Source organism: Carassius gibelio, chromosome A22 (assembly GCF_023724105.1).
Source record: "Carassius gibelio isolate Cgi1373 ecotype wild population from Czech Republic chromosome A22, carGib1.2-hapl.c, whole genome shotgun sequence".
NCBI lineage: Eukaryota > Metazoa > Chordata > Actinopteri > Cypriniformes > Cyprinidae > Carassius > Carassius gibelio.
Genome location: NC_068392.1, coordinates 315223 through 340756, shown reverse-complemented (window position 1 = coordinate 340756; position 25534 = coordinate 315223). Strand labels below are relative to the sequence as shown.

General features: G+C 42.9%; 5 protein-coding genes across 7 annotated transcripts in view; 3 read left to right on the top strand and 2 right to left on the bottom strand.

Moving 5' to 3' along the window:
- Positions 1–25534, top strand: part of LOC127942576 (uncharacterized) — a 104999-nt gene that overhangs the window by 42025 nt on the left and 37440 nt on the right. Inside the window, exon 2 of one of the 2 annotated variants that reach the window (XM_052538383.1) lies at positions 22209–22380. The exons of the other annotated variant lie outside the window; for it this stretch is intronic. The gene's annotated coding sequence lies outside the window, so the exon portion shown is untranslated. Of the gene's footprint in view, positions 1–22208; positions 22381–25534 lie in introns of those variants that run through there. 2 annotated transcript variants of the gene reach the window in all.
- Positions 399–8397, top strand: LOC127942571 (transmembrane protein 43). Its single transcript, XM_052538376.1, has 12 exons — positions 399–548; positions 627–764; positions 832–966; positions 1191–1285; positions 1373–1422; positions 1490–1559; positions 1627–1697; positions 1768–1895; positions 1972–2046; positions 3010–3111; positions 3182–3299; positions 7320–8397. The coding sequence occupies exons 1-12, from the start codon at positions 537–539 to the stop codon at positions 7520–7522; spliced, it is 1197 nt and encodes a 398-aa protein (XP_052394336.1). The 5' UTR covers positions 399–536; the 3' UTR covers positions 7523–8397.
- LOC127942578 (transforming protein RhoA) lies at positions 8444–13440 on the bottom strand. 2 transcript variants are annotated; one of them, XM_052538388.1, is made up of 6 exons: positions 13362–13440; positions 13109–13226; positions 11160–11317; positions 10968–11088; positions 10767–10897; positions 8444–8893 (listed from the first exon to the last, which is right to left on the bottom strand). In XM_052538388.1, exons 3-6 carry the CDS (start codon positions 11313–11315, stop codon positions 8720–8722), a joined length of 582 nt encoding a protein of 193 aa, XP_052394348.1. In that variant the 5' UTR covers positions 11316–11317; positions 13109–13226; positions 13362–13440; the 3' UTR covers positions 8444–8719. The 2 variants fall into 2 exon arrangements, with proteins under 2 accessions (XP_052394348.1, XP_052394347.1); XM_052538387.1 differs by having other exon boundaries at positions 13109–13277; positions 13362–13417.
- Positions 14508–15975, bottom strand: LOC127942572 (olfactory receptor class A-like protein 1). Its single transcript, XM_052538377.1, has one exon. It carries the CDS (start codon positions 15585–15587, stop codon positions 14631–14633), a length of 957 nt encoding a protein of 318 aa, XP_052394337.1. The 5' UTR covers positions 15588–15975; the 3' UTR covers positions 14508–14630.
- Positions 23245–24216, top strand: LOC127942424 (olfactory receptor class A-like protein 1). The gene has a single exon (XM_052538123.1). It carries the CDS (start codon positions 23245–23247, stop codon positions 24214–24216), a length of 972 nt encoding a protein of 323 aa, XP_052394083.1.

Here is a 25534-nt window from a genome sequence, read left to right as displayed (position 1 = left end):
ATACGGATTGGAGTCACAGATCACCGGTCATCACACACAGATCTAGCGTGAGCTCAAGATTTCAACACATCTGCTGCATTTTTCAGTTTCAGTCACCCAATTAACTTTAATAATAATAATGAAACAATAAAACATAATTCATAACTGCATTAAAATATTCATACATGAACTGAGCACTGAGTTCAAGTTCAGTATAGTTATATATAAATTCAAAGCAGCTTCACAAAAAATATTGATATCTTATATTTATATCCTTTATCTTATAGATTAAAGCTGTACGATAATACCGTTACAATTTGCGATATATAACTACATTTCCCAGCATACTCTGCGCGAAAGTGACTACATTTCCCAGCATGCACCACCACAGACACTTCCTCGACTCGTTTAACCAGTCAGGTTTAGGAAGTTTCACTCTTTCTCCAGTGTAAACTCGTTTCAAAGCGATAGTTTAATCGGAAGCAGGACTTTTCTTTTTTTTTCGGCGGAGTTGTTAAAGTTACAGTCTTTGCATTCGCGGGCCTGAAACACACAGAATGACTGAAACAGTAAGTCGCATTCATAAGATCCTGCTCTGCTAACACTAATGTCAGTCTGTTTGTCTGTCTTCACCTGTCATCTGTCAGTTCTCAGGTGAGCAGCACACGCGCGTCCACGCGGACCGGTCCCCCGGGTTCCTGGAGCGTCTGAGCGCGAGCACCGGCGGCGTGATCGCGGGAGTCTGTCTGTTCGCGCTGTCGTTCTACGTGCTCTTCACGAATGAGGTGAGACCCGATCATTCTGTCGATTAGTCCTGCAGTGCATCCATCTGTCAATCATCTGTGTCTGCAGGGGCGCGCTGTGCGCACGGCCTCGGCTCTGGATGAGGGTCTCAAACAGGTCGTGTCTCTTCATACGGATGTGACGTTGGACCCCCAGAATGACGGGCGTCTGGTTCACCTGTCCGGGCCGCTGCGGACCGCGCAGGTAATGATGACGTCACGCCCACGTGCGCATCCAACCATCCATCCAAACATTTAGTGTCTATAACCACTAAATGTGGGATATCGAATTGAGTTTAGCAGTTCAGACTTTTACTATGATAGTAATAAACTGATAAAGTTGATTGGGTAGTTTACAGTTGAGACACTGTTTTGATGAACAGAACCTGATAGAGATGAATCGAATCACTGTTTGTGTCTGTGTGACAGCCGCTGTACGACCCGAACTACAGTGTGACGGTGCAGGCAGTGAAGCTGAAGAGACAGGTGGAGATGTACCAGTGGGTGGAGTACAGCGAGAGCAGGTCTGTGTCACACACACACACACTCACTCACACACACACACACACTCACACACACACACTCACTCATGTCTGTCTCGTTCATCACAGGGACTATGAGGAGAACGGAGAGAAGAAGACTGAAACCACATACACATACAGTGAGTGTCGAGCTGACGTTTCTCTGTGCGTCTCTCCGGCTGCTCACTGACCTTGTGTTATTTGCAGACACTGAATGGAGGTCAGAGGTCATCAGCAGCAGGCACTTTGATAAGGAGGTCGGCCACATGAACCCCAGGTGAGTGTCGTGAGCAGTGATGAGATCTGCGGCGCTGTGTGTTTCTGACGTGTCTGTGGTTTCTCAGCGCGATGGCGGTGGAGAGCGTGACGGTCGTGGCTCCAGACGTCTGGGTCGGGAACCTCTTCCTGTCTGAAGGTAGCACACACATTAGCTGCTCTTCCTCGTGCTGCTGCAGGCGTGTTGACGGTCACACGTGTGTTTCCAGGGCTGGTGGAGCAGATCAATGACTTCCACACACTGAGTCTTCAAGGACTTCCTGTTCCTGTGATGAACAACTTCCTGACGGTGTACGACGATTACTTTTACCACACGACAAACCCTCGACGTCCAGAGGTGTGTGAACACACACACACACACATGGTGGACATCATTGGTTTCCATGGTGACTGTTGTCTTGTTGTTGGTTCAGGTCGGAGACGTGCGCATTCGTTTCACTTACGCTGGTCTGAGTGGTGATGGAGTCTATCCTGGCCCCGCCCACAAGGTGAGAACGGCCAATCAGATGACTCGTTTTCTGAATGCGATATCCTCCTACACTGCTGAAGAGAAATATAGTACTGTCAGTTTGTCACATGATGAACGAGGAACTGATGAAGTTAAGGGTTGGTGTAAACTTGACTTTCATTGTTTGAAAAAATACTATGGAAGTCAAAGGGGACCGGAAACATTTTTGGTGGCTCACCTTCTTCAAAATAAATATTTTGTGTTCAGCAGAAGAAAATGAGTTTCAGGTTCGGAACAACATTAATTTTCTTTTTTTGGGTGAACTATCCCTTTAACCATATAAAACTACTGTATTTATTTAATGCACAAATTTCTAAGGCACTAAATGATGAACATGTTCCGTTTCTCACTCAATCTGCGCCACATCTTCTGTCTCTGAGGAGAGTTCAGAGTGTTTTATCCAGTCAAAGCTCTTCCAGTGTAACTGTACAAGCATCCAGCTTCTGGTGTCAGATCTTGTCTGATTTTGATCAAGTAAAGGTCAGAATAAGGTCAGTAATATCTCCAGATGAACTCTTCCTGGACTGAAGCAGCTCAGCTTTACTTGATTCTCCATCAATCATGTTTTAGAGTCTCAAACTGATCCTCAGGATCTTTTGAGGAGCGTTTGTTTCCAGAAGCTTTACTTTCACTGTTCCTCAGCGGAGGAATGATCTTCACAAGCCTCCAGAACATCTCACATCTTCTGAGGAGCCCTGATTTCTTCAGCTCTCAATCACTGTGTTATATGTGCGGATCATTTACATCTCATCTCACTGACACACATTACTGGAGATATAAAGTGATGACTGATATATAGATCATTATATAAATAAAGGTGAACATGCAAGCATCAAAGGAATATCAGCATCTTCAGCAAATGATTATTTTTGCTCCGTTTAAGTCTGAATAAGTCTCTGTTTCTCACTGTGCTGTGTAGTTAGTCTCTGGTGTGTGTTGTTAGGTGAGTGTGGTGGCGATGCAGCGGGGCGATCAGCTCAAGCCCTTCAAGACGCGATCCGGAGACGTGCTGGAGATCCTCTACATGGGCGATCTATCAGCAGAGGTGTGTGGGGTCACAGGTCACACAGATCCACCGCTGCAGGTGTGACGCTCACATCTGCTTGTTTCTGCAGGAGGTGTTCGACAGAGAACATCAGCTGAACAACATGAAGACCTGGGCACTGAGGCTTGGAGGCTGGGTGCTCATGTTTCTGGGCGTCAGTCTGAGCACACGGATCTTATACACACTGGGTAATGCACATGTAATTCACACACTCTCTCGGGGCTGATGGGTAACTCACACACACGCTCTCGGGGCTGATGGGTAACTCACACACACGCTCTCGGGGCTGATGGGTAATTCACACACGCTCTCGGGGCTGATGGGTAATTCACACACGCTATCGGGGCTGATGGGTAACTCACACACACGCTCTCGGGGTTGATGGGTAACTCACACACACGCTCTCGGGGCTGATGGGTAACTCACACACACGCTCTCGGGGTTGATGGGTAATTCACACACGCTCTCTCGGGGCTGATGGGTAACTCACACACACGCTCTCGGGGCTGATGGGTAATTCACACACGCTCTCTGGGCTGATGGGTAATTCACACACACGCTCTCGGGGCTGATGGGTAATTCACACACGCTCTCTGGGCTGATGGGTAACTCACACACACGCTCTCGGGGCTGATGGGTAATTCACACACGCTCTCGGGGTTGATGGGTAACTCACACACACGCTCTCGGGGTTGATGGGTAACTCACACACACGCTCTCGGGGCTGATGGGTAACTCACACACACGCTCTCGGGGCTGATGGGTAATTCACACACACGCTCTCGGGGTTGATGGGTAACTCACACACACGCTCTCGGGGTTGATGGGTAACTCACACACACGCTCTCGGGGCTGATGGGTAATTCACACACGCTCTCGGGGTTGATGGGTAACTCACACACACGCTCTCGGGGTTGATGGGTAACTCACACACACGCTCTCGGGGCTGATGGGTAACTCACACACACGCTCTCTGGGGTTGATGGGTAACTCACACACACGCTCTCGGGGCTGATGGGTAATTCACACACGCTCTCGGGGTTGATGGGTAACTCACACACACGCTCTCGGGGTTGATGGGTAACTCACACACACGCTCTCGGGGCTGATGGGTAACTCACACACACGCTCTCTGGGCTGATGGGTAATTCACACACACGCTCTCGGGGCTGATGGGTAACTCACACACACGCTCTCGGGGCTGATGGGTAACTCACACACACGCTCTCGGGGCTGATGGGTAACTCACACACACGCTCTCGGGGCTGATGGGTAACTCACACACACGCTCTCGGGGCTGATGGGTAATTCACACACGCTCTCGGGGTTGATGGGTAACTCACGCTCTCGGGGCTGATGGGTAATTCACACACACGCTCTCGGGGCTGATGGGTAATTCACACACACGCTCTCGGGGCTGATGGGTAATTCACACACACGCTCTCGGGGCTGATGGGTAACTCACACACACGCTCTCGGGGCTGATGGGTAACTCACACACACGCTCTCGGGGCTGATGGGTAACTCACACACACGCTCTCGGGGCTGATGGGTAACTCACACACACGCTCTCGGGGCTGATGGGTAATTCACACACACGCTCTCGGGGCTGATGGGTAACTCACACACACGCTCTCGGGGCTGATGGGTAATTCACACACACGCTCTCGGGGCTGATGGGTAATTCACACACACGCTCTCGGGGCTGATGGGTAATTCACACACACGCTCTTGGGGCTGATGGGTAACTCACACACACGCTCTCGGGGCTGATGGGTAACTCACACACACGCTCTCGGGGCTGATGGGTAACTCACACACACGCTCTCGGGGCTGATGGGTAATTCACACACGCTCTCGGGGCTGATGGGTAATTCACACACGCTATCGGGGCTGATGGGTAACTCACACACACGCTCTCGGGGTTGATGGGTAATTCACACACGCTATCGGGGCTGATGGGTAACTCACACACACGCTCTCGGGGCTGATGGGTAACTCACACACACGCTCTCGGGGCTGATGGGTAACTCACACACACGCTCTCGGGGTTGATGGGTAACTCACACACACGCTCTCGGGGCTGATGGGTAATTCACACACACGCTCTCGGGGCTGATGGGTAATTCACACACACGCTCTCGGGGCTGATGGGTAATTCACACACGCTCTCGGGGCTGATGGGTAATTCACACACGCTCTCGGGGTTGATGGGTAACTCACACACACGCTCTCGGGGTTGATGGGTAACTCACACACACGCTCTCGGGGCTGATGGGTAACTCACACACACGCTCTCTGGGGTTGATGGGTAACTCACACACACGCTCTCGGGGCTGATGGGTAATTCACACACGCTCTCGGGGTTGATGGGTAACTCACACACACGCTCTCGGGGTTGATGGGTAACTCACACACACGCTCTCGGGGCTGATGGGTAACTCACACACACGCTCTCTGGGCTGATGGGTAATTCACACACACGCTCTCGGGGCTGATGGGTAACTCACACACACGCTCTCGGGGCTGATGGGTAACTCACACACACGCTCTCGGGGCTGATGGGTAACTCACACACACGCTCTCGGGGCTGATGGGTAACTCACACACACGCTCTCGGGGCTGATGGGTAATTCACACACGCTCTCGGGGTTGATGGGTAACTCACGCTCTCGGGGCTGATGGGTAATTCACACACACGCTCTCGGGGCTGATGGGTAATTCACACACACGCTCTCGGGGCTGATGGGTAATTCACACACACGCTCTCGGGGCTGATGGGTAACTCACACACACGCTCTCGGGGCTGATGGGTAACTCACACACACGCTCTCGGGGCTGATGGGTAACTCACACACACGCTCTCGGGGCTGATGGGTAATTCACACACACGCTCTCGGGGCTGATGGGTAACTCACACACACGCTCTCGGGGCTGATGGGTAATTCACACACACGCTCTCGGGGCTGATGGGTAATTCACACACACGCTCTCGGGGCTGATGGGTAATTCACACACACGCTCTTGGGGCTGATGGGTAACTCACACACACGCTCTCGGGGCTGATGGGTAACTCACACACACGCTCTCGGGGCTGATGGGTAACTCACACACACGCTCTCGGGGCTGATGGGTAACTCACACACACGCTCTCGGGGCTGATGGGTAATTCACACACGCTCTCGGGGCTGATGGGTAATTCACACACGCTATCGGGGCTGATGGGTAACTCACACACACGCTCTCGGGGTTGATGGGTAATTCACACACGCTATCGGGGCTGATGGGTAACTCACACACACGCTCTCGGGGCTGATGGGTAACTCACACACACGCTCTCGGGGCTGATGGGTAACTCACACACACGCTCTCGGGGTTGATGGGTAACTCACACACACGCTCTCGGGGCTGATGGGTAATTCACACACACGCTCTCGGGGCTGATGGGTAATTCACACACACGCTCTCGGGGCTGATGGGTAATTCACACACGCTCTCGGGGCTGATGGGTAACTCACACACACGCTCTTGGGGCTGATGGGTAACTCACACACACGCTCTCGGGGCTGATGGGTAATTCACACACGCTCTCTGGGCTGATGGGTAACTCACACACACGCTCTCGGGGTTGATGGGTAACTCACACACACGCTCTCGGGGCTGATGGGTAATTCACACACACGCTCTCGGAGCTGATGGGTAACTCACACACGCTCTCGGGGCTGATGGGTAATTCACACATGCTCTCGGGGTTGATGGGTAACTCACACACACGCTCTCGGGGCTGATGGGTAACTCACACACACGCTCTCGGGGCTGATGGGTAATTCACACACGCTCTCTGGGTTGATGGGTAATTCACACACACGCTCTCGGGGCTGATGGGTAATTCACACACGCTCTCGGGGTTGATGGGTAATTCACACACACGCTCTCGGGGCTGATGGGTAATTCACACACGCTCTCGGGGTTGATGGGTAATTCACACACACGCTCTCGGGGCTGATGGGTAATTCACACACGCTCTCGGGGCTGAATGGTAATTCACACACACGCTCTCGGGGTTGATGGGTAATTCACACACACGCTCTCGGGGCTGATGGGTAACTCACACACACGCTCTCGGGGCTGATGGGTAATTCACACACACGCTCTCTGGGCTGATGGGTCATTTTAGGGTCCTGACTCTCTCTCTCTCTCTGGTCCAGTGGACTGGGTTCCTGTACTGAGGGAGCTGGTGTCAGCGGGGCTGAAGATCTTCGCGCTCTGCGTCTCGTGTTCGCTGTCTCTTCTCACCATCGCCGCAGGATGGATCTTCTATCGCCCACTGCTGGGCGGGATGATCATGTTGCTCGCACTCCTGCCACTTCTCCTCGCACACGTCAGAGCCCCGTCCAAGAAAAACCAATGACTAGTTTGACGTCTCGCGCAACACCTCCAGCAGCTCTGAGCTTCTCTGCATTTCTACACAGTGCTGCAGTCGAGAAGACTGCTTTCTTTGGGGTCCTTCAATGCAGGAAACATGACTTGATGATCATTTTATTTGTACAACATAAACTGCACACATTAACAGCCAAATGCTCATATGTACTTCTAAACTTACATCTTTAAAAATAAGCATAACAGCTTCAAAATTCATATTCTCAGTACAGATGTGTGTCACTAATTTTGTAGAGAAAAACCAGTATTGTCAAGTTATGTTTACCACAGATATTATTTTACATGTAAAAACTGGTGTTTCCAGTAAAAATATCTAAACATTTGTAGATCAAGATACATTTAATGGAGATTCACAATAACTTAAGATATGAAGTCCTCTTTTCTAAAAATAAATAAACATTTTGTTTATGATAAACAAAAAAAAAAAAACCTTTAAAAACGGATCAAAGTTGAGTTTTTGCTCCGAACTATCCGTCAGTGTGGTCAGAGACATGATTTTGTTTTCCAATTAAGATAATTTTCGGATCCCACTGTCAGATATTTATTACTTAAAGCATAAACTCACTTCATATTGATCAGTTTTTCAGAAAAAAAATACTACACATCTGCAGTCATTTTTTGTCTCCTTTAAATTTCTCTTGATGAAAGAATATTTGGATATTTGTACTAGAAAACAATGAAAATACAATGTAAGAAAGTAATTTTTGCAGCGCACTCATAAAACTCCACTATGAAATCAAATTGTTATTCTGCATTTTCACTTTTATTTTTTCACAGGAACTTTATTTACAATCTGTTTTTGTGTGTGTGTGAAGGAGTGTGAAATAAAGAGCGAACCCACAATGACATACTGTTTTCAATCATCGAAGCATGAGAAACTCAAACCAGCAAACACGTCTTATAAAGGCTTTAATACACAAACATACCAAATTCTACTGATTGTGAAAGACAAAATAATGCATTTCAAGTCTCGTCGGCGGGTGTGCAGTGCACCTTGGTCCTGATCTGTTGTTTCTCGAAGTCGTCGTTGCATATTTGTGTTTCTGCAGAGTCTGAATGTGGTGAATTCAAAGGTGTACTAACAGAAACGTTAAATACTGACATAACTCTCAACACTAGGTGAACTGATTCAGTTAAAAGGAATAAAATGGAGGTGAGCACAGTCTGTTTACAGCAGCAGGCACTTGTTGTTCTTCTTGCCCTTGCGGGCCTGCAGCGCCGCCCTGGTGGCCATCTCGAACACCTCCCGCACACCGTCCTTGGTTTTGGCGGAGCACTCCATGTATCCGAAGGCACAGATGCGGTTGGCCATGTCTCGGCCCTCCTCCGGTTTGACGGGCTCCTGCGGGACAGATGGAGAGACGTCACCAAACCACAGCCGCTGCTTCACTTAACCCAGCTCGAGAAAGTTAAGAGACGCTCAAACATTCGGTACATACACATGCACTGAAATCACTTTATGCACTAACGCGTTAAAATACCAATACATGCAAAATCAATCAATATCGGATTTTGCTGAAAAAATTTTCATGTTTACAAAAGGGCAATTACATTTTTTTTTTATTTACTAGTAAAATATACATACTGTAGTCAACAAAACACTAATTATAATTCTCTTTTGCACAAATGGGACTTTTAACTATAAACCAGTGTTATTTTAGCATCACTGAGATTATATTATAGTTTTTATTAATATTTTGAATTGGCTTTTATTTCTTTTAATTCTCTGCTTCCAAGTTAAAGTTGTCAATTTTACTAGTTAAGTTGGCTTGAGAAAGCCAGGTACTGAAATCCTATTTAAACTTAATATTCTTCTTCTGACCCAAAATTTTGCAACTGCTACTCCTCCTAGAGCTTTAACTCTACAGACTCCAAACTCAGCCCAGCTCTTCAGCCTATACCCACCGGGTGTGCTATATCTTTTCTAACTGATTGGACTTATGACTTTCATAAAAATCCTAAAAATCCCATAGACTTTCATTGACAGGATGTTCAGATGACCCAAGCTCCAAATCCCATTAGACTCAATCAAGCTTCGATGCTAATCAATTTAAACTCATTCAAACTCAACTAATCTATCTATCTATCTATCTATCTATCTATCTATCTATCTATCTATCTATCTATCGCATGCTAGCAACATGCTAATCATGGTAAAATCATGCTAGTCGCATGCTAAAAACATGTTAGTCGCATGCTAATCATGATAGAATCAAAATAATGCTAAGTACATGCTAGTAACTTGCTAATCATGCTAGCAACTTTGCTAATCATGCTAATGACATGGTAGTCACTTGCTTGTAATGCTAGCAATATGTTAATCTCGGTCTTTTTTAAACTTCTTAAACTTTTAAATCTTTTTAAACTTTTCACATTTTCAAACTTTCTAAACTTTCTGGTCAGGCTTTCTCAAGCCAACTTAAAGTTTGTCTTGACAAACTTTTTATCTAGTTTTTGTTTTTATTTCTGCTTTAGTCATTTTAGTACATCGGGTAGAATTAAATGTTGCCGTGGCAACTAACTAAAAATGAGGTTTATATTTAACTTCAGGTAATGTTTAAATTATTTCAACTAATAAAAGTATGCTTTCTGAGTTTTTGGCTCGAGTCACAAGCCTGAAAAATCACAGAGACTCTTATTTTGAAATGCTCCGCTTTTCTTACCTCAGATGGTTTCAGCTGATTCCAATAATTAGGAATTGCCAAATATGGGCAGACAATCAGCTCTGATTCCATAAATGATTTGGTTCATCTGTCCACCTTATTATTAATTAACACTCATTTAATTGTTTTAAAAACAAGCTTAACACACAGTGAAGACTCTTATTTTGAAAAGCATATAATTTACGACAGCAGCTGCTCATTTAAACTTGCATCATTTCATCAGTAGATCGTAAGAGGTCGTGAACCTGCAGAATGCAAAACAACCGCACATCTGGAGTTTAATACATCGGCCAAACTCTTCAAATTAAGCCTTGCGCTACTCCATTTAAGCATTTTCATTTCTTAATGACCCACAGGAACATTAGTGGTCAACCAATAGAGGTTTTTCACCAGCCGATATAAAGTGTGATGTTATTTATGGTTTGTTTATTTGAGAATCTGTAGACTGAGGATACTTCCCACATGTTTAGCCTATACTGAGAAAATGGCAAATCCTGGCCAGTAAGTATTGGTTAAACCTAATGAGGACAAGCGCTAGCGCTAGCTGCACACCTGCTTCATCTTGAAGAGCTCGCGGCGCGTGTGTTCGTCGTGGCGCAGGTCCTTCTTGTTGCCCACCAGAATTATGGGAACGTTGGGGCAGAAATGCTTGACCTCCGGAGTCCATTTCTCAGGAATGTTCTCTGCGGGGTGAGAGGTCAGAGGTCAGTGCGCGTGAGGCTAGCATGAGCGCGGTGTTAGCACGAGACTCACCCAGGCTGTCGGGGCTGTCGATGGAGAAGCACATGAGGATGACGTCGGTGTCTGGGTACGAGAGCGGTCGCAGACGGTCGTAGTCCTCCTGACCCGCCGTGTCCCACAGCGCTAGCTCCACCTGGAACACACACGCTAGCGTTAGCACAGCGCTAGCACACCTCGCAGCCTCACGAAGCGCTCGCTGCTCACCTGCTTGCCGTCCACCTCGATGTCGGCCACGTAGTTCTCGAAGACGGTGGGCACGTAGACCTCGGGGAACTGGTCTTTACTGAAGACGATGAGCAGACAGGTCTTCCCACACGCACCGTCACCAACGATCACCAGCTTCTTACGGATCGCCGCCATTCCTGCGCCGAACCAGACAACAGCGTAATAACCCCTGACACCTTCTCACCTCATGATCAGACCGGACAGATCTGACAGATGCTGACTTTAACTACACGGAGATCTTAATCGGTTTGAAACAAGTCTCTTCTGCTCATCAAGAAAGCATTTATTTGACCAAAACAATACAGTAATATTGCAAAATTATTATTTTTATTTATTTTATTGTTTTCTGTGTGAATCTGTGTTAAAGTGTAATGTATTTCTGTGATGCTCCGCTGTATTTTCAGCATCATTCCTCCAGTCTTCAGTGTCACATGATCTTCAGAAATCATGAAAATATGATGATTTACTGTAAGAGCTGAAGCTGTTGTGCTGCTGATATTTCTGTGAACCGGTGATCAGTTTTCAGAGTTCTTTGATATGGTTTCTTATATATTAATATAAGTATTTACGGTCTAAATCAAATTAAAACATCCTTGCTGAAGAAAAGGTTTAATTTCCTTAAAAAAAATAAAAGTATATTATTATTAGTATAAATCTGTAGTGTATATTGCTAGAAATTATTTCTATTTAAAATAAATGCTCTTCTTTTAAACATGTTATACCTCAAATAATCCTGAAAAAAAGTATCACAGTTTCCTAAATAATCTGAAGCAGCAGAACAGCTTCAGCTCTAATAATAAATCATCATATTCTTCTGATTTCTGAAGATCATGTGACACTGGAGACTGGAGGAATGATGCTGAAAATACAGTGGAGCATCACAGAAATACATTACATTTATTAATATATATAAAAACATTTTCACATCATAATAGCATTTCACAATTACCATGTGTTTGATCAAATAAATGCAGTCTTGAATTAGAAGAGACTTCTTTAAAACACATTACACATCAGATGATCCCAAACTCTTGAGCAGTGAAAATATATATATATATATATACACACACACACAGAATAAAGTATAGTTTAGAACATTAATATTCATCTCATCTTGACACTTAAATCAAACATCAAAAGTATGAATTAAAAGTACAGTTTCATTAGGTGTCAAATACAATCATTATTATGCTAAATTTACGTTTTAAGAGATTTGGGATGAAATGACGTGCCAGTCTTGTTTTCATGAGATTCATGTTTTCAAATAATAGATAATTAACACGAATTCAAGAATTGTTTCTAAATAATAATAATAATAATAACAATAATAATAATAATTAAAAGTTAAGAGATGATCAACTATTAAAGAACATGAATAAAACAAGTAAACGGTGTTCACAGTAACAGATTACAAAGCTAAATAAAACACTGAATTGTAAAAGAGTCTTACATAGATTCAATTCAGAATAGCTTCATTTTCACTGGGTTCAGTGAAACTTTATTTATCATTTAGATTTCATTACATTCAAACCCCAAAATACTAAATGCTGAAACGTTAAAAAAAACTGTAATACAAAACTTTAAATCGCGAATAAAGAGTTTCATATAAACATGAACACTCTTTAAGCTCTTTTTAAAACTTAAATACAGACGCTTTTACAGCAGAAGAGTGAAGTCAGTGATCATCACGACACTCAGAGATTTATTCCTTTTGTAGATAAAAACAATCCTGATTTTAAAAGTCTGAATGTATTCTCATGTTAGCAGTTAGCAGGCTAACGGAAGTGAAGCGACTCCTCTCGCTAAAGAAATCAAAATCCCCAAACTGAAAGAGCCCGACAGACTCTGTCTGTCAAGGGAAGTTTAGTTACAGTCGCTGATCTTCCAAAAGCTTAATCGAGAGAAACCCAGATTAAATGCGAACTCACCGTCAGTTTATCTCGGACCGAGGTTTCCGTATCTGTTCAGCGCGCGACTGAAGCCAGACACAACCAGCCAAGATGGCGACTGAACAACAACTCGTCAAAATAAGAGTCCTCCAGTTCTCTGTCCAGTAGTTCATTTATTAGGTGCCTCTCAAATACAGACACGGTCAGGCTTAATCATATCAGATATTATGTTATATTATATACAGTGTCTAATTTTTAAAGATTTTAATATAATATCTTTATAATATGTTACTCTAGACCAATGGTTCTCAACCACGTTCCTGGAGGCTCCCCAACACATGAAATTTTGCATTTCTCTCTCTCTCTCTCTCATTTTATTGGCGGGTCGCAACCAACTTGTTCAGGCGCATACCGCCACCTACTGTACCGGGGTTTGCAACTTCAAGGCTTCACGTACTTAGCATTAAAAAAAAAAATACTTGTGGAAACACCCTATATGCTGTGCTCTAACCCTGTATATTTAAGAAACTTAAAGATAGCTTTGCTACATTCCCACATTTTCTCATCTGCCCCCAAAATCCCCTTCAAACTCCATTCTTGCTCCAACCTGTAAATCTTATCTCCTTTCTGCATTATATTTTTTACACCTCATAATGATATGTTCCACATTTTCTGGAAAATTACAATAATCACAATTATCTGATATGCATTTTTCCCATTAAAAACAGGGTTGATTTTAAACCAGTATGTCCAAGTCTTAATCTTGATAAAATCACTTCTTCTTTTCTGCATTTTCCTTTAAAAATCTTGACATTAATTGATTTCTGAATATTATAATAATATCGCCCTTTGCTATCCATGTCCCACTTTTTCTGCCATGATTCTCTTATTTTTGTTTTAATTAACGATTTGGCCTCACTTTTACCAAATGGGACTTTCATTATTTCCTCATCCTTTAGTTTCAGTGCATTCTTTGCAGTCAGATCTGCAATCTCATTGGCCTCCACACCAGTATGAGATTGCATCTCTCCTTTTTCTGACACACTCATTTCAGGTCTTGGAGTCTCTACTAAAGAGCTGGTGATCTGAATCAGGTGTGTTTGATTAAGGTGACATGGAAAACATGCAGTGTTAAGGGTCTCCAGGAACGTGGTTAGGAACCACTGCTCTAGACCATAAAAACAGTCTTAAGTGTCTGAGGACAATATTCGTCTGAGATACAACTATTTGAAAATCTGGAATCTGAGGGAGCAAAAAAATCTAAATATTGAGAAAATCATCTTTAAAGTTGTTCAAATGAAGTTCTTAGCAATGCATATTACTAATCAAAAATTAAGTTTTGATATATTTATTGCAGGAAATTTACAAAATATCTTCATGGAACATGATCCTTACTTAATATCCTAATGATTTTTGGCATAAAAGAAAAATGTATAATTTTGACCCATACAATATATTGTTGTCCATTGCTACAAATATACCTGTGATACTTATTACTGCTTTTGTGCTCCAAGGACACATATTTGTGACTCTACTGCAAAACTACAAATCTTTGTTAAGCTCAGTTTTTGGCAGCTTTTGAGTCCTTGCTATCCTCTGCTTGCCGCTCCTGGTCTGACGAGGTCGCACACACCATCCTGGCTTTGACCTTCTTATTAGACGAGATGATGAGGAACGGGCTGAGCGAGGCGTAGCACGAGGAGAAGAACACCCTCATGTCAGCCACCACCGGAGGCACCTGCGGCACTGTCAGCATGTAGATCCAGATGATGTTGTCGATCCCGAAAAACACAGCGTACAGGACCACCAGCATCACCACCGTCTTGGCTGCCCGCGTTTCCATCGTGGCACCCTGTGAGCGCCGGATGCCCCGCACCTTCCTGCCGTGCCGGTGAAGGAGGACCAGGATGTAGCCGCTGGAGCCCAGCATCATGCCCACGAACACAAAGTCACGCACCGTCACGGCCACCCCGTTAATCACGTAGGACAGGTTATCCCTGAAGTCCACGTGGCAGAAGCCCAGGTTGAGGGTGAACGGCGGGACTGTGCCGTTACGAGGGGCGACGGAGAAGAACGGGGCGGCGATGCAGACGGCCATGTTGATGAACCACAGCGCGACAAAGGTGGGGATGACCAGCCGTGGGAGCCGGAGCTTCAACCCCGACAGGAGCGTCCCGGCCGCCGGCGCCACGGTCACCGCCTGGAAGACGCTCAGCATGCAGGTGATGCAGACGGACAGCGCTCGGGCGATGCGGTAGATGTAGATGACCACCTTGCAGCCGGCGTCGTCCAGCAGGTTCTTCATGCCGAAGACGGTCATGGTCTGTGGGACGCAGCGGGTCAGCAGCAGCAGCAGGTCGGCGAAGGCCAGGTGGCACAGGATGGAGTCCACGGGCTGCAGCTGAGCGTCGGTCAGCATGATGTGGACATAGGCCAGCAGGACCAGCGTGTTGGCCAGGATCCCCAGACCCGCCTGCAGCAGGAACGAGACCCCTTTGATGGTGACGCATAGATCCATTTAGAGATTGAGTGTGAATGCTCTGTTTGAAGGGCTTTCTGAAGTCCATGTCTGAATATAAAGCCTCTAATGCCCCCGTGGTAGCTGATAGGGACCCGAAAACCCACAAGAAGACACAAAGGAGACCAAAGTGTCCACCTGAGGGGCATCTTAATTACTCCATGACTAAAAGAGCCAGTGTTTCAATGGCAAGCTGAGAAAACAGAAGACATTCCACTCAGTGGATGATTTAGATTTTGCTTAAATTTTTCACAATTGAATATTCTTCTCTGTTTTTCTTCTGTTTCTGTCCATGTTTGCGATTCTCATTGTGTTCATGTTTATATTTCTGATGAGTGGTAAATGTGGTCTATCTATTTTAATTTTTAATCAACTAACACTTTTTCTGAAGCAAAAAAAAATCAAAGGTTTTTCGTTTGTGAGAGCAGCTGTTAATTTTCCACTAATGGTGTCCCTCATGAGAGAATTAGAAAACATTAGGAGCATTAGATAATTAAATCTTTGCAAACACAGTCTGTAATGAGGAGGTCTGGGACGAGCGGACGCTTTACAGCAGGTCTGGGCTGGTCTGTTTTCTGATGTGGTGTTAATGAGTTCTTCATGTATGTGATATCAGTGACCCAGGATTCCCTCGGGCCAGACACACACGTCAACAGAACCGTGTTGATACTTGAACTACACAGTTTCCTCTAGTCAACATGTGCCATCATTTGATGCACGCTCTAATTTCTCAATTTCATAAATCACGACTAATTGAATGACAGAGTCAGAAGCTCAAACCCATCCATGGTTTCATATTAAGTCAACCAATAAGCTCAAACATTAAGATTTATTTTGCATTTATTGATTTTAATCTGAATGACTCACAATACAGTCCTTAAGTCCTAAATTTGTTCAGAGAAATAGAGACTTGATCAGAGATGGAAATGAGAGACAGTGAGACAATATTGAGAAACAGTTTTGTTTCTCAAGTGCTTACATTTGATGATATGTAGTACATGGAATCCAAGATGGCAGTACTGTGTTTGTCTTGTCTGATCTGTTGATTTATAGACTTCTTTTGATTAGTTTACATGTTGAGAGTTTTATTCCAAGAAGGCGTTTAAAATCTGGGCTCTTTTTCGAACTGAGTCTGGATTAAGTTAGATTTGTTGTAACGGACTTTGAGCTACCTACAATCTGCTTTGTGTTGGGTGAAGCGTGCTTACTTGTTAACGTTACTCCACTTCGGGTTGCACCCACCTCGCTTTCGCTTTGGGAAGCGTTTGCGTTAAACGACAGTGAATCGGACAGTTGGCTGTCAGGTTTTGCGCTGGGTGAAGCGTGCTTACCTGTTGCACAATTCTGGCTCGACATCTCATCACCACGTTGTTGCTTTGGAAAGCATCGGCGTTAAACAACAGCACGGAAAAGCACGGCATCTACTTGAAGAACCCCCGGATTCATAGATCATCTTGGCGGTGGGGATTAGGCCAGTTAAGGTCGGTGATGTTTCTTGCCTTAAACTCTTCAGCTGCTGATTGCCCGAAACAAGACTCATATCTTCTACATTATCGCTCTGCTCCTTGCCCTTTTGTCGGGGTCGTGGAGCTGTCCGAACGAGTTTAATTTGTCTCGGATTTAGTCTGAAAGATTTTGGTTTCAAACACTGGTAATATGAAGGTGTTGCTTTTCTGCACGGTAATCTTCATGCTTGGACTATGGGACTTACCAACAAAAACGATTCATTTGTCGCGTCTCCATATGCTTCTTCCATCCAAATGTACGGACATTATTTTTATATTCCGGTCTGTTAGTAATTCCGTGTTAATGGACACAAGGACAAAGAACTCACTCATCTTTACTCTCATCCCTAAGATCTCTCTATCGGTCTCTCGAAATGATCAATGTAGTACAACATCAAAAAATGTAAGGCAGCGATATCTGATAATGTTGCTGCTTTTGTTGGCCGTTATTAATTCAAATCCTGGTCCAGTGGGAGTTGTTTTAACTCCTTTAGATTTTTCAAATAGAACAGGCCTTGGCATTGTACATCTAAATGTTCGTAGCCTGTTGCCAAAATTAGATCAAGTACAAATATGGGCCAAGACGACTAAAGCAGATGTTTTGGTTATCTCTGAGACGTGGCTTAAAAAATCAATCTCAAGCCATGATATAGCTTTAGAAGGGTATAATGTGTTTCGGGTTGATCGTAAAAGTAAATGGGGTGGAGTTGCAATGTACATTAAATCAAACTATCATGCAACTGTTCTTAAATCAGTCTCTCTCCCTAAACAGTTTGACTTATTGGCTATCGACCTGGAATATGGAAAGGACTGTCATCTATGTATAGTAGGTTGTTATAGACCACCAGCAGCTATCAGTGATGCTCTCACCTCACTGTCAGCTGTCCTAACTGACCTACTTTCTAAAGATCTTTTATTATTGGGTGACTTGAATTGGAACTGGCTGACCTCAAATTCAGATCAGTTTAAAGCATATTGTGATTCTGTGAACTTTACTCAACTCATTGATTCACCAACACGGCCAAATCATAAGAACTCAAGCAAGTCCACTTTATTAGATCTTATACTAACAAATAAACCCCATAAATACACCTATTCAGGGGTTATCCCTTATGATGTCAGTGATCATTGCAGTATAGTGGTTATAAGAAATTGTAAAATTCCCAAAGTAAAACCTAGAATTATTAAAAAAAGGAACTTTAAATTGTTTGATATTCAGGGGTTTCTGCATGAGTTGTTTACATCTGACTGGGACAGACTGTTTTTATTACCTGATGTGTCCATTGCATGGCAGTATTTTCACACTTTATTCTTGAAGATTGTGAATAGACATGCACCTGTTAGGATTTTTAGAGTAAAAGGCCGCGAAAATCCATGGTTTTCAAATCAATTATCTGAACTCCTTCATGAAAGAAATTTGGCTTGGGCCATTGCGAGGAATTCAGATACAGAAAGAGACTGGGTAGCATTTAGAGTATTGAGAAACAAATGCACAGCTCTTGTACGCAGATCTAAATCTGACTATTATCTAAAAGAAACCTCACAAAATCTGAATAATCCTATACAATTTTGGAAAACCATCAAATCACTTTCTCCCTCCATGTTATCGAATGATTTTCCTAACCAAATTTTAGTAAAAGATAGTCTCATTAATAATAAGACGGATATGGTAAATATTTTTAATAAGCACTTTATTTCTTCAAGTTCTATTTTCAAAGAAATCCCTATGAGCGTTATACCAAATCCATCTTTTCTGAGAGAAGTTGGTCCGACCTTTAATTTTTCTCCAATTTCAAGAAGTGAGGTTTTAAAAGGTCTAATAAATTTAGACATCAAGAAGTCTGCAGGGCCTGATGAAATTGAGCCATATTTTTTCAAATTAGCTGCCGAGATCATTGCTGGCCCATTAGCTTATATTTTTAATTTATCGTTGGAACAGAATATTATTCCTGATGTTTGGAAATCTGCTTTGGTTGTACCCCTGTTGAAAGGTGGTGATCCAACCATTTTAAATAATTATAGACCGATTTCGAAGCTATCAGCTGTGGCTAAAATTTTAGAATCTATTGTTACCGAACAGCTAAAGGAATTTTTAATTAACAATAGCATTTTATCTAGGTTTCAGTCCGGTTTCAGAAAAAATCATAGTACAGTAACTGCTACTATGAAAGTTTTAAATGACATTACCTGCGCCCTAGATACTGGAAGATCTTGTGCTGCAATGTTTATTGATTTGACCAAAGCTTTTGATACGGTCAATCGTGGTATTCTTTTGTCGCGTTTACATTGTATTGGTCTTTCTGATACCGCATTAGGTTGGATTAGGAACTATTTAAAGAATAGGTGTCAAAGAGTGCAAATTAAGGGGTCTCTTTCTGATAAGCTCACCATTGAATCTGGTGTGCCACAGGGGTCCATTTTGGGTCCCCTGTTGTTTACATTATATATTAACAATCTTGGTGATAATCTATCAGACGCAAGTATTCATTTATATGCCGACGATACCATTATTTACTGTTTTGCATCTTCTATTGACAATTGCATTTTAAAGTTGCAGAAAGCATTTGAATTAGTTCAACGTAACCTATTTTCTTTAAAATTAGTCCTGAATGATAAGAAAACTAAATACATGGTATTTTCTAGGAAACACAAGTCTGACCTCTTTACACTCTGCAAGGTAACCCCTTACGAAAATTAACCATGGTTTTACTACAAATAAAACCAAAAAACCATGGTTACTGTAGTTAAACCATGGTAACCACAAATTAACCATGGTTTTGCTATATTAACCATAGTTTAACCATGGTATTTGTAGTAAATCTGTGGTTTTACAAATGGCAGTCAATACACCAAAAAACCATGGGTTACTACAGTTTTACTATAATAAAACCATGGTTATTTTTCGTAAGGGACAGTATAGAACTGGTCTCCTCTTACAAATATCTAGGGTTTGTGTTAGAAGAGGACTTATCATTTAAGTTACATGTTAAACAACTGTTGTCTAAGTTAAGGTTGCAGTTGGGGTTTGATTTTTGGAATAGTGCATGTTTTTCACAGTCAGCCAGGAGAAAGTTGGTGGAATCTACCTTCTTACCTATCTTAGATTATGGAGATGTTTTTTTTAAAGAAATACCACTATAGCTCTCTTACAATCATTAGATTCTGTTTATCACTCTGCTCTAAGATTTATAACTTGCACAAAATATCACACTCATCATTGTGCACTGTATGAAATGGTAGGTTGGCCTTCACTTCATATAAGAAGGTACAAGCACTGGCTCATACTTGTATATAAGGCATTATTTAGTAACGTTAAATAGTAATGACTTTATGAATTTCTTCACTGATAAAATAGATAACATTAGAAATACAATAGCGAATGTAGATTCTACAGCATCTAACACTTCAGTTTCATCCATCGCACCCAAAGATAAACTGCAGTGCTTTACAACCATAGGACAGGAAGAGCTAAATAAACTTATCACTGTATCTAAACCAACAACATGTTTATTAGATCCTGTACCCACTAAATTACTGAAAGAGCTGTTACCTGTAGCCGAAGAAACGCTTCTCAATATCATAAACTCGTCGTTAACTTTAGGACACGTCCCAAAACCATTCAAGCTGGCGGTTATCAAGCCTCTTATTAAGAAACCAAAACTAGATCCTAGTGTACTGGCAAATTATAGGCCTATTTCAAATCTTCCATTTATGTCTACAATTTTAGAAAAAGTTGTGTCTGCTCAATTGAGCACCTTCCGGCATAAAAATGATCTGTATGAAGAATTTTAGTCAGGTTTTAGGCCCCACCATAGCACAGAAACTGCACTTGTTCAAATTACAAATGACCTGCTCCTTGCGTCAGATCAAGGCTGCATCTCATTTCTAGTCTTACTTGATCTTAGTGCTGCGTTCGACACCATAGATCATGACATACTCATAGATCGATTACAAAACTATACAGGTATTCAAGGGCAGGCTCTAAGATGGTTTAGATCCTACCTGTCCGATCGCTAACATTTTATTTACTTAAATGGGGAGTCATCTCATTTATCATCAGTAAAATATGGAGTGCCACAAGGATCCGTCCTAGGTCCCCTTCTATTTTCAATATACATGTTGCCCCTTGGCAATTGGGAAACTTCCCAATTATCTAAGCTAACAGAGTGTGTTAAAAATGTAAAAGATTGGATGACACACAATTTTCTCCAATTAAATTCGGATAAGACAGAGATACTAATTATTGGACCAAAAAACACTACACAGAATCTTGTAGATTACAATCTGCAACTAGACGGATGTACTGTTACTTCCTCTACAGTCAGAAATCTGGGTGTTATATTAGACAGCAATTTGTCTTTTGAAAATCATATTTCCAATGTTACAAAAACTGCATTCTTCCATCTTAGAAACATTGCCAAGCTACGAAACATGTTATCTGTTTCTGATGCAGAAAAGCTAGTTCCAGCATTCATGACCTCTAGACTGGACTATTGTAATGCACTTCTAGGTGGTTGTCCTGCTTCTTCAATAAACAAGCTACAGGTCGTCCAAAATGCAGCAGCTAGAGTCCTTACCAGGTCAAGAAAATATGATCATATTACCCCAATTTTACAGTCTCTGCACTGGCTACCTATTAAGTTCCGTATCAGTTACAAATTATCATTACTTACCTATAAGGCCCTAAATGGTTTAGCTCCTGCGTACCTAACTAGCCTTCTACCACGCTACAACCCATCACACACCCTAAGGTCACAAAACGCTGGACTTTTGGTCGTTCCTAGGATAGCAAAGTCCACTAAAGGAGGTAGAGCTTTCTCACATTTGGCTCCCAAACTCTGGAATAGCCTTCCTGATAATGTTCGGGGTTCAGACACACTCTCTCTGTTTAAATCTGGATTAAAAACACATATCTTTCGCTAAGCCTTCGAATAATGCATCTCTTAAATTGTGAGTGTAGTTGCATCTGATCAAAGGTGCATTTTTATTCATTAGCTTGGGTTAAACTAATTTTACTTTGTTGGATCAGCAGCTATGCTAATGATGTCTGTATTTTGTTTCTATGTTTCGCCACGGGATGTAACTAGGATTTACACAAGCTCCAGTCTGGATCCAGAACACCTGAGAAGAGATGATGCTGACCCTCAGAGGACCTCAGATGATGCTAACCCTGAATCAACAACAGAACTAACAATTATTGCTAAATGTGTGACTGCATCATATAGTAACTTAATTAATAATATTGATAGTTCATCGTCTAGCTGACTACGTCTTGTATTATTATTATTATTATTATTTTTATTTTTTCTAAAATCCTGTCAAATGTGCACAAACTACTAGCTACTACAAAATATTGTAGAAACATAATTTTCTGTAAAGTAGCTTTGTAACGATTTGTTTTGTAAAAAGCACTATACAAATAAACTTGAATTGAATTGAATTGAAGTTGGCCAGCTTCCTCAATATATGAATAGTCTATTAACTTTTAATAGTCAAGGGTATAATCTACGTTCAAGTAGATATATTCTTTTAAATGTTCCTTTAATGAAGACAGAGTTTGGAAAAACTGCTTTTATTTATAGCGCATCAGCTGCTTGGAATGAGATCCAAAGATCATTGAAACTTGATGTACTTATTTCAATTAATGAGTTCAAGTTATATCTCAACCAAACATTCAAATCTGTCTGTACTTGCTCTTAACGTTTAATCTTGTTTTATTGCTGTATATGTGTGTGTTGTGCAACTTGTTTTATGTAGTTATGTATATTGTGTGCTGCTACCTTGGCCAGGGCTCACTTGTAAATGAGATATTTATCTCAATGTTTATTATGTTTATCTCAAATGATTATTTCCCTGGTTAAATAAAGGTTTAATAAAAAATAATAAAAATGTTCTGAGAGAGTCTCAGCTAAAGCACTCGCTGTCCTTCAGGCACAAACTGACACTCACTGGAATATTTTCACGAGAGAGTGTTGCATCTGTGACAGAATCAGTCAACTGCACATCATTCAGATAATTGAGCTCAGCTCTGAAGTCGCTGGACCGTCCCGCACAGGAAGATCCCAGTGGCCCGAGCCAGACTATAAAACGAAAGCTTATTCTGAAGAAGGGAATCTTTCAAGAGAAGCTGCAAGAGATCAGAAGTGGTTGAGATGAACTCGGACACTTTGACGCGTGGCCTGCTCTTCCTGTCTCTGGCCGTGACTGGTGTTCCAGGCAACATCGTGGTCATCTGTGCCTTCCTCTCGGTGGTGTATCACGAGGGCCGTCTCTCGCCCACAGAAAGCATCGTGCTGCACCTGGCGTCTTCTAACTTGATGGTGGTGGGCGTTCGCTGCCTGCTGGAGGTTCTAGCCACGTTTGAGATCCTCAATGTGTTTGATGACACCGGCTGCAAGGTGGTCATCTTCATCTATCGCACGTCCAGATCTCTGTCCATCTGGCTGACGTTCCTGCTGAGCGTGTATCAGTGCCTGAGCGTGGCTCCACCGGGTTCGCGTTTGGCCGTCGCCCGTGCTCTGTTCGCCCAGTACCTGGCTGTCCTCTTCCTGGCTCTATGGCTAATCAACACCTCCACGACTGCCGCCACGCTGCTTTACGCTGTAAGTGCCCGGAACGACTCCAGACTCTTGCAGAATGGGATCAACATCAAGTTCTGTATCCTGAGCTTCCCGTCCAAGCTGGCGATGGATGCCAATGGCGGGGCGCAAGTGGGACGAGACGTGGTGCCGATATCTCTGATGACAACGGCCAGCCTGGTCCTGCTGGTGTTCCTGCTCCGCCGCAGACAGCAGGTGAAGGGTCTGCGGGGCGGCGCAGTGAGGCAGGGTCCATCTGCAGAGCGCCGCGCTGCCCTCACCGTCGTCACACTAGTCACAATCTACGTGATTATTTATGGAGTGGACAATGGATTGTGGGTTTATACGCTGACCGTGCCTAAGATTCTTGACTCCTCGCTGATCGGAGATGTGAGGATCTTCTTGTCGTCTCTGTATGCCGTCCTCAGTCCCATTGTGATCATCATCTCTAACAGGAAAGTCAATAAACAGTTGAATTGTGGGAAAGAGCCAAAGACGTTCTCGGACGCAGCTCAGCCCAGTGATGGACAGTCGCAGACTAAATGATTTTTATGAATCCTTGTTTAATTTTTTTTGTAATCCTTTGTCATTATGGACAAAGAGATTCATTTCTAGATGGAGGGATATAGACTTTTTAATTTACACTAATAAGGAGCCCCTGCTTCAGTTCACATCTGCTAGGAACAAACGCTTAGGTTTCTATGAATGTACTTGTATCTGTCAGGTGTATGTGTCTGCGACAGACATAATAAACTAACTTAATTTCTAACTGTGTGGAAATGAATATCTTTGTCATACTCATTTCCAGATGATTTTATTTGTAATCCAGGCTTTACGTTTACACAAAGAGTTTTTTGAACATTAACTGATTTTGAATGACATACAGGGCAAGAACGTGTTCTCTTCCACAGACTGACTCTTTCAGGAAGGGCGCTGTGTTTTTCCCAAATGTTGTTCTCCATGTGTCATGTTCTTCATTCCACTGAAATCTGATCTGTTCCAACAGATTCCGGTGGAATGTAGGATGTAAATCACAGATGGATCCACAGTCCAGACACACTGAGATGAACTCCAGTGAACTGTGGGAAAACACAAAAGGCTGAAATTAATGATGACTGAATTAATTAAATCTAATAGCTGAATTCTTCTGAAGTGTGCATGTGAGATCTACATACACACACACACTCACACTCACACACTCCATCTCACACACACACATTTAGCAAATTGAGGTAATGAATTAGTAAATCATGCACATGATTTAGCCTACTATTTTTTTCCTGCATGCCATGTGCGGGGATCCATAGAATTCAGAAGGCTGAAGTATATCTGAATGCCTTCACCTGCATCAGGTGCTCAGAACAAGCCCCGCCCTCACAGCTATAGCAGATTATTTGCAGATTTTATTTTGCATAAGAGAAACTGTGAACAATATAAGAAACATTAACTGATTCCCGCATTAAATCGATGTGTACCCCTAAAACCAGACCAGAGTTAGGCATAACCCAAGACTAGCTTCAGTTTCAATGCCCAAATTATACACCGCAACTGAATGTGAAATCTGCAGTTCACATTCACACAGAGTTTAAGTTTAATTATACACTTTTGAATCTCAAATTCTTTTTTTTTATTATGAAACTGTAAGTTTACTGTTCATTCTTTTAGTAATGAGTCTAAGCTCAGTTCTAGTCAATAAAAGAGCTGATAGCTCAAACCTGTTCACACAAGCACTGGTGAACCAGAATAAATCTGTCCTTCATTGTGTGTGCATTGTTAGGAAAAACTCAATTCACCAAGATACCTATATTCAGTTCAAAATTAAGCTCTCCACTCAAAACAACTCAATCTTGCTGAAAAACAAAAT